The sequence below is a fragment of the Nomascus leucogenys genome, chromosome 16 (assembly GCF_006542625.1).
Source record: "Nomascus leucogenys isolate Asia chromosome 16, Asia_NLE_v1, whole genome shotgun sequence".
NCBI lineage: Eukaryota > Metazoa > Chordata > Mammalia > Primates > Hylobatidae > Nomascus > Nomascus leucogenys.
In genome coordinates this window covers 1,979,523-1,994,668 of record NC_044396.1, presented here as the reverse complement: position 1 = coordinate 1,994,668, position 15,146 = coordinate 1,979,523, and the positions used below count along the sequence as shown (strand labels likewise).

The 15,146-nt window shown below is 42.2% G+C and overlaps 1 protein-coding gene across 7 annotated transcripts in view; it reads right to left on the bottom strand.

Moving 5' to 3' along the window:
- The window catches only part of NCOA2 (nuclear receptor coactivator 2), a 297,018-nt gene that overhangs the window by 7,234 nt on the left and 274,638 nt on the right, over positions 1-15,146 (bottom strand). For 4 of the 7 annotated variants that reach the window (XM_030794911.1, XM_030794915.1, XM_030794912.1 and 1 more), the window contains 6 exons: positions 11,874-12,152; positions 11,605-11,682; positions 9,789-10,230; positions 7,859-8,036; positions 7,061-7,259; positions 4,458-4,547 (listed from right to left, as the gene is read on the bottom strand). In XM_030794911.1, coding sequence (XP_030650771.1) covers positions 4,458-4,547; positions 7,061-7,259; positions 7,859-8,036; positions 9,789-10,230; positions 11,605-11,682; positions 11,874-12,152 — 1,266 coding nt within the window. The remainder of the gene's footprint in view (positions 1-4,457; positions 4,548-7,060; positions 7,260-7,858; positions 8,037-9,788; positions 10,231-11,604; positions 11,683-11,873; positions 12,153-15,146) is intronic. The other 3 variants (XM_003274812.3, XM_030794916.1, XM_030794914.1) reach the window with 1 other exon arrangement.

The following is a 15,146-nucleotide window of genomic DNA, read 5'->3' as shown; positions in this document are numbered from 1 at the left end:
CAGGGAAAGTTGACGAGGTTATTAGTGGCCTGAGCAAGACGGTAACAGAGGCACTGTGTCGTGGAGTGCAGTGGCTGTTCATAGGTGTAGTCATAGCTCATTGCGGCCTAGAACTCCTGGCCTCAAGCCACCTGAGTAGCTGTGACTACAAGGGTGCCACCCACTGTGCCTCACCTGAAAGACGCCTTTGCTGGGAAGACAGAACATCCTGTACTTACTGAAAATTGATGTCTTACATCCTAACACTACTCTTTCCATTTTGGGTTTAAAGGGCCCCCATGGGCCACCAGGACGCACGTGAAGGTGAACCTCTGGTCCTGCCAGCCTGCCGCGTGGCCCGCACCACAGGGCTGGTTGCAGGCCCACCCCTAAACCCCCAGCCGGGCACTTTCTATCTTGGTTGGTCTGGGTCACCAGTTCTCTAAGTCTTCAGGCTAGCTGGTAGCCCTGCATAAATTATCTCATCCTCTGAGATTCAGTCTCCTCATCTGAAATGGTGGGGAACCTTAAATATCTATGACGGGCCTGGCACTGTCCCTGGTAAATTCGAGGCCAAAAGGTTCATTCCCTTCCCTTGCTCTGGGAGGTTCCTCCCTCCTGAGATGAAGAATCCCAATGCCTGGGGCTGAGGATGCTTCCAAAAATGTAGCTGAATATTTACTGTCTGTCCACATTGTTTATGAGTATCTTTCTTGTCCGTTCAAGATCTAAATAGAGAAGGGAGTGGCACCAAAGAAGGAAATTATCCCTTATTGGCCTTCTCCAATGCTACCTGCATAAAACCCCTTAGAAAAATCTCACAAGCCCTCAGTGTTCCCTTCAGGGAAGTGGCAGGAGGGTGCAGGGGTTAAGAATGCATATTTGGGGTCAGCAGGCCTGGATTTACTTCCCAGTGTTGTAAGACCTTGATCGGGTCATTAAACTCTCAAAACAGTAGCTCTACCAGACAGCTGTGGTGTGGTTTAAATGAGGGAATCTAAACAAAACTTTTAGTGGAGAATAGGCTTGCAGTAAATGCTCAGTACATGTTGGTTGTTTCTGTAATCTTTTAAAAGGCAGAATGTGGGACCATCTCAGTGTTCTGCTTTTATAGTAGGTGAGTCTTTTCTTCTTGGAGGTTACATGGTAGCTGAAGAAAGAGCACAAGGCAGGGCAGGTCAATTCCTGGGGCTCTTGGGAGGCAGGGGTGGCAGACGGGGCCCATGCAATATTTGAGGGCCTTAACCTACGGAGTGGCTTTCTCGGGGCGCCTGCTCTGCTGGAGCCCTGGCCTAGGCTGGCATGCAGCCGCATGATGAAGGGTGAGGCAGGGAGGGCTAATCTCACTGTGGTGAATTCAGGGAGGGAGATGTGAGCCTGGCCTCCCAAATCCATTTGTCTCCCATAGAGATATGATGTGCTCAGAGGCTGAGCTCCCTGGCACTTTTGGGTTAAAATGGCCACTCTGTGAGAGCCCAATTATCAGTAACGTCACTGTTCTCCTGGGGAGTGCATTCCTGATTCCAACTTCCGCACAGAAGCCACAACTGAGCTGTGTGGCTGCTCATTTCCTGTACTCAGTGGAGGAGAGAACAGGATTGGCCCCAGGAAAGACACCAGCCCCTCTAGGTATATACAGACAACATCTACAGGACTCCCACCAACAGCCAGCACCTCTGCCACTCGGGACTGTGATTCTTAAAAACAAGAGAAACCGCGTGGAGAATATTCACACAGTAAGTTAAGATCTGGAGCAAATTTATGCTATTACTTTCTCAACTTGAATGCTAGTATTAACCCAATCATCCAATACCCACTTTTTTTTTTGGAGGAAACTGAACAACCACCCTGTACTGTCTCTACTGGGGGAGGATTTTTGTTTTGTTTTGTTTTGGACACAGAGTTTTGCTCTTGTCGCCCATGCTGGAGTGCAATGGCATGATCTCGGCTCACTATAACTTCCGCCTCCCAGGTTCAAGCAATTCTCCTGTCTCAGCCTCCCGAGTAGCTGGGACTACAGGCGTGTGCTTCTACACCCGGCTGATTTTGTATTTTTAGTAGAGGTGAGGTTTCACCATGTTAGCCAGGCTAGTCTCAAACTCCTGACCTCAGGTGATCCATCCGCCTCAGCCTCCCAAAGTGTTGGGATTACAGGCTTGAGCCACTGTGCCTGGCCAGGAGAGGATTTTTTACTTTTATTTGTACAAATTTATGGGGGTACATGTGAAATTTCATTACATAATGCATAGTGAGTGATCAAGTCAGGGTTTTAGTGTCCATTACCCAGATGCAATACATTTTTAACTACAGTCATGCTACTGTTCTGCTAACATTACATTTATTCCTTCGAAGTGTATGTCTGTAACCTCTCACCCACTTCTCTTCTTCCTCTCCTGCCCTCACAGTCACCCTTCTCAGTCTCTGTTATCTATTTTTCCACTCTCTACTTCCATGTGAACAAATTTTCTAGCTCTCATATGGAAGAACATGCAACAGATATTTGTCTTTTTGTGCCTGCCTTATCTCAGTTAAGATAATGACCTCCAGTTCCATCTATGTTGCCGTAAATGATATGATTTCATTTTTTTAATGGCTAAATAGTATTCTACTGTGTATATGTACCACATTTTCTTTATCCACTTATCCACTGATGGACACACAGGTTGATTCTGTATCTTTGCTATTGTGAATAGTGCTGCAATAACCACAAGAGTGCAGGTATCCCTTTGATATACTGACCTTTCTTCCTTTGGGCAGAAACCCAGCAGTGTGACTCCCAGATCAAATGATAATTCTGTTTTTAGTTTTTTGAGAAATCTCCATACTGACTCTACTAGTTTACATTCCAACAGTGTATGAGAGTTCCCTTTTTACTCTATCTTGCCAACATCTGTTATTTTTTTGTGTTTTTAATAATAGCCATTCCGACTGGGATAAGATGGTATCTCCTTACAGTTTTTATTTGTATTTCTCTGATGATTACTGATGCTGAGCATTTTTAATATATCTGCTGGCCATCTGTACGTTTTCTTTTGAGAAATGTCTATTCACGTCCTTTGTTCACTTTTTTTTTTTTTTTTGAGACGGAGTCTCACTCTGTCACGCAGGCTGGAGTGCAATGGCATGGTCCCCACTCACTGCAACCTCCACCTCCCAAGTACAAGTGATTCTGCCGCCTCAGCCTCCCAAGTAGTTGGGACTACAGGCATGTGCCACCACACCTGGCTAATTTTTGTATTTTTAGTAAATATGGGGTTTCCCTATGTTGGCCAGGCTGGTCACAAACTTTGCCCACTTTTTAATGAGATTATCTGTTTTATTCCTGTTGAGTTCTTTGTATATTATAGATATTAGTCCCTTGTTGGATAAACGGTTTGCAAATATTTTCTTCCACTTAACAGGTTGTATGGGATAGGATTTTTCTAAAAAAGAGCTACCTACTGTGAAGGGTAATATCCCTTACCTTAAAGGGCCACATAGGCCCATTTACCTATGTGCCAAACTGCTCAGACCTCTTCCTGCAAGAGATCTGCTGCTAGGTACACAATTCAATTAGGTCTAAGTACTAATTATTCTACAATTTCATTGGCTGAACACGGTAATATCATTCTCTTTAGAACAAGTGTTTAATTGGCCAGGTGTGGTGGTTCACGCCTGTAATCCCAGCACTTTGGGAGGCTGAGGTGGGTGGATCACCTGAGGTCAGGAGTTCGAGACCAGCCTGGCCAACATGGTGAAACCCCATCTCTACTAAAAATACAAAAATTGGCCAGGCGTGGTGGCGTGTGCCTGTAATCCCAGCTACTCAAGAGGCTGAGGCAGGAGAGTTGCTTAAACCCGGGAGGTGGAGGTTGCAGTGAGCCAAGATTGTGCCACTGCATTCCAGCCTGGGCAACAAAGCAAGACACTGTCTCAAAAAAACCAAAAAACGAAACAAAAAGAGAAGTGTTTAAGGTGTAATAAGCAAATAATACAATAATATAAATAATGCGCTAGATTTCTCCTAAACACAACGAAATACAGAAAACCCCTAGGAAGACTTAATTAAGGGAGTGAACAATGAAGTTAATTCCTCTTAATCCTCCTGAAAATCTAGCCTTGTAATTCAGAAATAGCAAAAATAAAAGTGTGCCCTAACACAACTAATTATTTGCCACTTTATTTGTTGCTTTGCTATCGTAGTATCATTCCAGGGCAAAATTACTGTTCTTTTGTTGGCTACGAAGATTACAGAAAAAAAAAGATAAATAAATAAAAAAAATTCAGTGTTCTTAATTCATATGGTACCATCAGCTGAGTTAAAATGAGCTTAAAGAAATAATTATTCACACAAAAACACTGTATGCCAGATGAAACTAGAAGATACTTAACAACTATCTTTAATCTACTGGTTGACAATATATCTATGCCAGTTTTGGTCTATCAAATGTTCATGTTGCTTTACTTCCATATTCACATATTTCACTGTTCTTTCTTACCCGTGTTGTGTCTCCCTCCTGCTTAATCATATCCATTCCAGGCAGCTGGTTTGGGAACAGGTTGCCTCCCCTCAGAGCAGGATCATTCACCTGAGGACAAGAAGACAGGACAGTGGCTACGCGGAGCAGAATGTCCAAGAGTGCACTGGAAAACAGGTGGCCGCCGCCCTGCCTCTGTTTTTAGGGGCGTAAAAACGGGGAAAAGGAACTGCAGAACAATGGCCTCATCCCTACACAAGCTCTCCCATGTACATATTTTGCGGAGTCTAGAGGAACATGAAAATACTTATGAAATACTAGCTGCCTTCAAAATTAACCTTTATCTGCATGCTGTACAGAAATCAAATTCAACTGACTTAGCAATAATAGAGCCATTTTTGTGCCATAACCAGTATGCTTTCTTGGCTTATTCAAATTAGACCAATGACTCACATTTGGGACTTTGAAGTCATCTGAGAAATTCCTGACATCTTTGCTACTTAGGCAAGTTATTAATTATCAAGAGCAAGTGTGAATACCCAAACTAGTGCTGGACTTTGTGAATTTACTCTGACCAAATGGACTATTCATTTGCATTTGTACATTTCTTTACACATTAGAAAGTAAATGTGCAAATGCTAATAGAATAATGATTTTTGTAGGAAGACACATTGCAGTTGTGCCTCGGGGCTTCCAAATTAACCATGGGATTCAAATGGTTTAAAAGCACGCAGAAGTTTCAAAACAATCTGGACTGTTAAAAATACATAAAATAAAAATGCATCAATTCATTGCTGAGCAGATTGGACTAGGATCGTGTTACACTAGACTATCTCAGTAGCCCTTACTTTGTACACTTTTCCTCAGCAAGCAAATTAGGAGTCATTAGTGGCCCATTTTTGCAGGAAATAAAACATCAACCCTACATTTCTCCATTGAAGAAATAAAAGCATATATATATCTCTCTATAAACACAAGCATATATTTTAAGAGATAGGGTCTTGCTCTGTTACCCAGGCTGGAGTGCGGTGGTGCAATCTTAGCTCACTGCAGCCTCAAACTCTTGGGCTCAATAGATCCTTCAGCCTCAATTTCCCAAGTAGCTGGAACTATAGGCACCTGCCACCATGCCTAGCTAATGTAAACATTTTTTTTTTTTTTTTTTTTCAGAGACAGAGTCTTACTATGTTGCCCAGACTGGTCTTGAATTCCTGGCTTCAAGCCATCTTCCCACTTCAGCCTCCTGAGTAGCTGGGATTATAGGCGCAAGCCAACATGCCACGCTAAAAGTCTGTATTTCTTTATGTCTGCTGAATGTATCCAAATAAGCATTTAACTGCCATCAATTCAACAACAGAAGTGTAAGTTATTACTACAAGCACACAACCTTCTTAAAATGCAAAGGGCTTTAAATTTTCTCATGTACCACTTCCCATTTTTATTAATCATTTTAAAGAATAAAACACCGAAGCTCTGTAATAGTTCTTAAAATTTTCACAAAAATTGTGGTCCACTAACAACAGAATTAAATAGATCTAATCAAACTCTTCAATCTTTCACCATTCTCACAATCTTGTTCTAACAGACATTCACAGAGCTGTCAGTGATTTCATGCTTAAGTCATTTACACTTTCCATACTGTGCTTTCTCCTTATATGAAATAAGAGTCAAGGTCTTGCCACATTTTTTACTTGTGTGAACTACGGAGGATCAGTGGTAGAGTGGTCAGCTTTTTGGGCGTTTAAAAATAAGATCTTCTGTAAATACCATGGTACAATTATTAACCTCTACTTTTACCTCTGAATCAGCCACAGATTTTTGGATTCCAGGCTGGCTATTGCTATCTCAAATGCTTTGAGTCTCTCCCGCCATCTAGTGAAGTTAGTAACAGAATCATTTTGATGTTGTTCAACGCAAAACAATTATTTTAAAAAATCATTGCCTTCACGTTCCAAAGTAAAAAGAGTAGTTTCTGGATTATCTGTGTCTGTCTCTTTGCACAAATGAAGGATCATTTCAAACTAACTGGATGGCAGGTAGTTTGGCCTTTGCTTTTCATCTGGTTTTACACTTAGAAATAAATCCATTATTAAACTATAATCCTCTAGCCAGGCATAGTAGTATGTGCCTATAATCCCAGCTTCCCAGGAGGCTGAGGTGGGAGGACTGCTTGAGCCGGAAGACGGAGGTTGCAGTGAGCCAAGATAGCGCCACTGCGCTCCAGCCTAGGTGACAGAGTGAGACTCTGTCTCAAACAAAACAAAACAAAAACCCCCCAAACGATAACCCCCAAATAAAGCTATTTTAAAAGTGCACTCACTATTTCATCTTTAGAGATTCATTTTAGATACTGGTGAATTCCTCAAGAGAAAAATGTCAATGATAAGAAAGTTACGAAATATTTTAAAAGCTCCTCAAGCAGTTAGGAATCCTTTCTGTTTATTTAATCATTAACAAAGATTTTTATTAATGTCACTAACACAGGTGAAGGGTGAAAAACGTTCCTCAAAATAAATGTGGGAGTTGGTGGCTAAAGTTAGATACATGGAAAGATATATCTGATGCAGAAGTAGACAAAAAGCCGTGATCCGAAGCCACTGGGCTGCTTCTCCTTGGGCGCTCACCTGCTCGGGACCCATGGAGGACAGCCCCGGCGTAGGCACGGAGGTCACTGAGGTCATGCTGATCTGTCCTGTCATCTGGTTCATGCTGCTCATGCCACCTGTGTTAGTCGCCATGGACACATTGATGTTCATGTTGTTACTGTACATGCTGGTGTTTGCTTGCTGCCCAAAGTGTGGTGGGGACTGCTGGGAAAACATGCTGGAATACAATGGGAAGACTGAATGAATGTTACAGCTTGCTGGTATCCAGAGGCAGGCAGTTCAGGGCACTTGCTTCTCAGGCGTTTACTCTGAGTGAATAAATCTGAACTGCATGAACCCAAGCTGAGACGGCCGGCAGGTGGTGTGCTTGCTGAAGCCTGAGACAGCAGGGGAAGTGGCACTCAATGAAGCTGTGGGGTAATTCTGTGTGTTGCTGTGATAAACGATCACCAGGGAAACTTTCTATAGACTACCTGTCTCCTTTCTCTTTTTATTTTTTTTTTTTAAAGTCTTTGCTCATGCAAGCAATATCAAGCAAACTTCTAAATAAGCCAGTTTACTTTTCCTAGAGCAGGAGTCACTAGAATTTACAAAAGCTTAGCAAGAAACATCCTTTGGAGGAACAAGAACATCCCTAAGAAGGTACCACTGACCAGTTTATGATAGAAACTGCTGTGGAAGGCGGTGACCTAGAAGCCATCCTTTATCACTACATTTGATAAAAAACAGAAAGCTCCTCGGGTGCAGGCGTGAAGGTGGGGGATGTCCTTCAGCCGTCACAGTGGCGGTATGAAAAGCAGAAGGATTTGCGGTTACCTGTTTCCGCCCATGTTCCCCTGTGCCCATCCATTCATGTCGGAGGGGGCCTGATAGGCTGGGTTGGCCTGAGACTGTTGCATCATGGGACTCTGTGTATGTGCCATTCGGGGTGACATAAGTGGGCTCTGGGGAGTCGTAGCCCCAGTAAAGCCTGGATCAGGTTGCTGACTTATTCCTTAAAAAAAAAAAACAAAACAGAAACAGAAATCCAAAAGAGACTGTTAGTTATATTGTAGAGACTGGTGGGGGGGAAAGAACATTCCAAATTAGGCATGCACAAAAAATTACTTTCAAATATATGATGGTGCACTGATTAATTACATACATTTAAGAAAGATTCCAAGCTTGGATAAAAGATGGAGAAAATAAAATTTCCATACTGATTCCCCCTATTAGTTAGATGGTGCCTAGGAAACATTAACCATCATAGCTAGAGTTATAAAGAAACAATGCTATTCTTTCTTCAAATTCCTTTCCAAATCAAGAATAAGTCACATATTTTGATTAACGAGAAATATATATATATATATATAAAATCTCAAAATATCACTGTAATTAGTTTAAATTAAGCTTATTATTATTATTTTGACATAGGGTCTTGCTTGCTCCGCTGCCCAGGCTGGAGTGCAGTGGCATGATCATAGTTCACTGCAGCCGTGACCTCCTGGGCGCAAAGGATCCTCCCACCTCAGCTTCCTGAGTAGCTGGGACTACAGGCATGCACAACCATGCCCAGCTAATTTTTTTAATTTTTAGTAGAGATGAGGTCTCACTATGTTGCTCAGGCTGGCCTTGAACTCCTGAGCTCAAGAGATTTCTTGGCCTCCCAAAGTGCTGGGATTACAGGCATGAGCCATTGCACCTGGCCAGATTGTTTAAATTAAATTTAAATTGGATTAAAGTTCAGCTATATATCAAAAGTCAACACATTTGAATAAATTTATATTGAATTAGCTGAAGCCATTCCATGATGAGATGGATCCATCTTTAAAAATAAACAGCTGTATTCATGGTTAGCTTGTTTTGTCTTTATAAAGAGCTCTGTGGCACTTTAAGGCTATCCAGGATTAGCAAGAATAAGAAAAAAATTCATTGTATGCTTCTTGTTCAGTTTAGACGCAAACAGAATTTAAACTAAAAGGAAAGAGAACTTTTAGCAGACTTTTCTAAATCATGAAGAAGGAAATAGAGAAAGGAGCTGGGAAACGAGGGAGGCAGCTTAGAGTATTCTGAGCATGGTATTAAGTACACTTTTGCATAGAAGACTTGTAAAACATGCATATTTAATTAATATTTAAATTAGCTACAAAAGAAAAGCTTAAGATCATATAGAAAAAAGCTGCACATTATCTTTCTGTTCTTTAAAGAAACAGGAGACTTGGATTTCGGCAACAGACTTCACAGTTATTTACAGATAACTGGCAAAGGGTAGGGAAAGTCATTTTTGAATATTAACATTAATGTAAGCACTTACTTTATCAATAATTCAACCATTAACTGAACATGACATGCACGCAAATATTAATGTTCATGACATTACACACTTGGTATCTCTTAAGACTGACATTAAACAACAAATCAATACGAACAGGACTAAGCGGTCTCCCAGTGTAGTTTCTATACAGTACTTCTCAAGAATTACCTATTCATTAATGATCTGGTATAATCTGTAAAGTATTTTTCAAAAGTCGAAGAATGTCTATAATATTTTAATTTATAGAGGTCTTTTTACATTTTGTATCTATTGATTTGTTTGAGTCAGACTCAGAGGCTTTCAAATATATACATATAAACATATATGCACTTGTAGACGTTGACATAAACATAGATCCACACACACTCGCACACAAGATAGACACAGTCTATGCACACACACTTACTTCGGTCATTCTTAAAGTAAGACCTGCACTCAGAGAAAAGGAGGTACCTGAGCTGAGAGCCTGGAAGGTACTGTGCTGGACTTGGGGACTCCTCACAGGCCCCAACTGTCCTCCCAGGTTTCCTATCATTCCCTGGTTAGCCAGATTCATCTGGGAGCCATGCAAAGAGCTGTGAGAGAGGAGCTGTGACCCAACACTGGGGGACACTGGGGAGAAAGGACTGGTGAAAGGTGGTGGGGATGTAAGTCCAGTACCGTAGTTTGGAGGAAATGGAAACTGCTGTGCATTTGCCTGGGGAATCCGAGGGTTGCTCATAGTTGCTGGCATACCACTAGGAGCCACCATGCTTGGTGTCATATTCAACCCTTGTCCTCTCATCATCAAAGTTCGTTGCTGAACTTGCTGTTGCTGATGCATTTGTCTCTGTCGAAGATGCTGGTTCAGGATTTCCCTCTGTCTCTGGGCCAGCATCTGTGCATTAATAGGTGCCTAAAATCAGGGGCAATACATGGAAGAAAATGTCGGGGACAGACATAGATTAAAAAACAAAGTGAATATTACAAAGAGGCTGGCAAATGGTACTATCATCTGTAAAATTATTTGGAAAAAAATCACATGAAAGGAATAACTCAGAGTTGAGCAACTGGTGATTGAGAACATGAGCTTCTAAGTTCTAAAGATATGATTATTCTGAAGCTTTGCTAGGACTTAGCAGAGTTAAGTTTGATGCTAATATCAATTAAATCATTTTGTAAGGACACAATTAACTAAAGGATCTCAAAAGAACACAGTCCTTTCTATAAGAAGACTGTAATATAAACCCTGAGGATGGTAGTTTAGAGTCTCATTCAAGGGACATTCAAGTCTATAGAGAAATAAAATCACTGGGACAAAAGGTGACATGGTGCACTTCACAAAAGGCTGAACAGAGGCAGGAGGAAAAAGGGAGAGCAGGGAGAGTGCCTGATAAGAACACACAGAGACCGAGTCAGAGGTGGAGGGTGGAGAGGGAGGAAAGGCGGGATGGATGAAGGGAAGGGATCCTGGTGCTTGCTGTCAGTGAGAGGCATGAGGCTGCTAAGATATCGTTGATCCTCATTTATGAATTCCACATTTCTGAAGTTGTCTACTCAGTAAAATTTATTTGTAACCCCCAAATCAATACACATGCCACCGTCACGGTCATTCGTAGACATGAGCACAGTGGTAAAACATTTCAGATACGCAATGTGCACACTTCCAGCTGAGGCTGAACAAGGCAACACTTTGCCTTCTGGTTTCAGCTCTCATAGTGTAAACAAGTGTCCTCTTTGCGATCTATTTGGTGCCAAGATTTTTGCATTTTTTGCTTTTCCTGTTGGTGATTTTGCTGCTTAAACTGGCTCCCAGGCATGGTGCTGCAGTGCTCTCTAGTGTTCCTAAGTGCAAGAGGTCTGGAGAAAATAGGTGTGCTAGATAAGCGCCATTCAGCCCTGAGTTACAGTGAGTTCTTTAAACAGAAACACACATAAAACAAGGTTATGTGTTGACTGGATGATGACAATGTTGTGACCAGAGGTTTGCAGGAACCCAACCCTGTATTCCTCCTAGGAACAATAGTTTGCTGTTCTTTAATTCAGTGTTTGCAGTAACTTTATGTAGCACAACTTCTTAGAATAACAAGAATTGACTGTACCTGGCAATAAAAATGGCAGTGATTAGAAGGGAAAAATATAACATACTCGTAGGTAAGTAGGTGACAGTACAGGGCCAGTGTGCTGATCTGGATCCATGTCTACTAAGTTAACTTTCTTCAGAGAGGAAGAAATGACAAAAGTAGCTGCATGCATACAAGGAAAGCCAATGGCTGGTATGCTGCCTTACCTGTGTTGGTACTCCAGGCCTCAGAGTCAAGTTCACATTGGAGACATTGCTGATTTGATTCATAAGTGGCTGGCGATTCTAAATACATACAAACAGGATGGATACATTTTAACAACAGAATACATTTTACTTTAAATCAAGTTTCCCAAGTAACTGCCCTCCCCAACCCAGTATCTGCACATTGTTGGACAGCTGTGCTTTCTCACATCATCTTCCCCACGTCCTCCACCCAGCACCCCTGACTTCCCAGGTGCCATCGAAGAACAGACCTGCTGTGCTTGGAGGCGATGCTGAAGTTGAAGTCTCAGTTGATTTGGCTGGTTCTGCACTAGGCCCGTGGGCCTGAGGCCTGGTCTGGGCTGCATACGGAGTGTGGCATAACTAGGCCGCTGTCCCATGGTGTGAAAGTTTGGATCCTGCATGGGAGAATAGCTGCCCTGGGCCATTTGTGCCTGAGATGCATACTGCTGTGGGAAAACGGGTGCCTTCTGCTCCAGCATGATGTTGGAATCCTGACTTGAGAACTGTTCTGGATCTACTGCTTGGCTCTGGAGAGAAAGTCCCAAATAACAAACAAATAATTAAACCATAAAAACAGCAGAGTCAATATGAGGCTGTTTTCTCTCTCTGTCATATATCTGAAGTGAAGCTTTTTATACTTTTAAATATTATACTTACTACACAAAGGTACCTTTAGAGCTTGACTCCACTTATCTTTCTAGAAAATGCCTCTGCTCACAGTTCTGGTTATACAAGGACAGAAGCCAGGGTCACGCTGGACTCCCAGCAGCACTTCTTCCAAGGGAAGGGGAAAAATGGGCCAGGACTACAGAATGCCTCCAATCATATTGGCCTGGACTTTCAGATGCAAATATCCCCTGGAAGAGTTAAGTTTTTTGATTGATTATTCATATCTGTAGAGTTCATTTTAATTAGATAACCTCTTTGGCACCTGACTGGGATCTGCAGTGTGGGGTACTGACCATCATTACCCTGATTTTGTAGCTAACAAAAATGAGACTTGAAGACATGAAGTGAATGGCAATAAGCCCTGCTAGTACATGGTGGGGTCCAATTCAGTTTGTGATCTGGGATCTGAGCTCCTCACCAGTGTAATGCACTGCCTATTATCTACTTTACTGCTTTCTGTGGCTGTCAGGATTTCCTACGTGCCCCACATTTTGCCATCATCCTCTCATTACCTACTAGACATGGTTTATGTGTCTGTCACTCCTGACTTTTTTTTTTTTTTGAGACGGAGTTTTGCTCTTGTTGCTCAGGCTGGAGTGCAATGCTGTGATCTCGGCTCACCACAACCTCTGCCTCCCAGGTTCAAGCAATTCTCCTGCCTCAGCCTCCCAAGTAGCTGGGATTACAGGCATGCACCACCAAGCCCGGCTACTTTTGTATTTTTAGTAGAGACAGGGTTTCTCCATGTTGGTCAGGCTGGTCTCGAACTCCCAACCTCAGGTGATCTGCCCATCTCAGCCTCCCAAAGTGCTGGAATTACAGGTGTGAGCCACCACACCCGGCTACTCCTGACTTCTATCTACCTGGGTCAGAATGGGACAGGTGAACAAACCCAGAACTTCCCCAGGCTCCGGGACACCTCAGACCCAGGTGGCCCTGAATGTTTACGTGCCGAGGGGAAAGGTGGACCTGGCTGATTCTCCTCTTCTTTCTATTTCTAGGAGTAACTGCTACAAACTTAATGGTATACAGGAAGAAAAGACTCTAGCAACAAATAAAATCTCTCAAGCTTTCTTTTTGAGGCAAAGTCTTGCTCTGTCACCAGGCTGGAGTGCAGTGATTCGATCTCAGCTCATTGCAACCTCCAATTCCCCAGTTCAAGCAATTCTCCTGCCTCAGCCTCCCGAGTAGCTGCGATTACAGGCACGTGCCACCACGCCCAGCTAATTTTTCTATTTTTAGTAGAGACAGGGTGTCACCATGTTGGCCCGGATGGTCTTGATCTCTTGACCTCGTGATCCACCTGCCTCGACCTCCCAAAGTGCTGGGATTACAGGCGTGAGCCACCGCGCCCGGCCTCAAGTTTTCTTTAGCTCAGTGTTGTCCTAGGCCTTCTTGAAAACCATCTACCCATGTAGTGCTGGAGCTGCCCAGAGCCCTGAGCTTTGATCAGCATGGCCCTAAGGCCAGCCTGTGACAGCCAGGAGCCCACTGCCCTCCCTGTGGTAATTCTAAACACGGGGATGGAGCCTTAGCAGAGGAAACCATTCATTGCTGAATTACTGCTCTAACTACACACACAAAACCATCTCAGAACTTTAACATGAATACGAATAATTTGTATTCCACACTTCCTTCAATTCTACCTAATAAACATATTTCTATAATTCGGTTTCATGACAATATTGTAATGATGGTGGATTTGATGAGACAAAATAGAAATAACAGAAATGAGTGAAAAACAGACTAAAAATATTAAATGACACGACACCTGTTTTGATAACATTACAAGTCACTGAGCAACTCCACAGATCACATTTTAAAATGTCACTTAGACAAACTCAAGGATAAATTAGTACTGAGTGCTAAATTCTAACTATCACTGAAGACAAAGCAAACCAGTCACACAGGAAATATTTAAACTCCATTTTCCTTTCTTAATTTATTTCAGGTTATATCATGTAACCTCAAGTCATTTCTTTCCATTCTGCTGTTTTCAATATGAATTGATAAGTCACAACTCCCACCTGTGTCTGCTCAACTGTGGGAATTATGACAAGACTAATTTTAATGTTTCAGAAAAGTCTCCAATGACTCTGCATCGTCTTTCTCTCAGAAGGATGATGATACATCATATGGCCAAGAAGTAGACTGGACACTGGCAGGTACTTTTTGGCAGTAAGAAATAAAGATGATTCATGCTAAGTAAGGAGGAAAACAGTAACTAGAACACGATGGTTTTTCTGGGTTACTCTTTACACAGTAAGCCAGGCTGCACTGCTTCACACACAGTTAGCTGTGCAGCCAGTTCAGATAGTGTTTTGTTCTTTCAAGGGACTATGTTAGGTTATTTATGATATCACTGCTATCAGGTACTCTAAAAGCAGGGACTTCCTTTTTTTATAGTAACCAATTACTTGGAAGAAGAAAGCTAAATAAGCTCACCAAGATTAGTTAACTTTTTTACATTCCCATTTACGCTTAAATATCCCCAAAATTACGGTGGGCTAAACCATAAGTGAAAGGAACTGTAGCTAGGACTACAGGTGTGTGCCACCACAACTGGCTGTGACATTTTATTTTTTTTTGGTAGAGACAGGGTTTCACTATGTTGCCCAGGCTGGAGTGCAGTAGCTTTTCACAGGCACAGTCATTGCACACTACATCCTTGAACTCCTGGGCTAAACCGTAAGTGAAAGGTTTAGCCCACCATTTTTAAAGGTAAAAATGATGAAAGAGTTGCAGCTACCTGTAAAATGATTTCTGCTAACTTATGTGGAAAGTATTCTTTTAGCAAAAACAAGTTCCTATCACCAGCCCACAGGTGTGAAAGGAATACAGTGGTCATGACT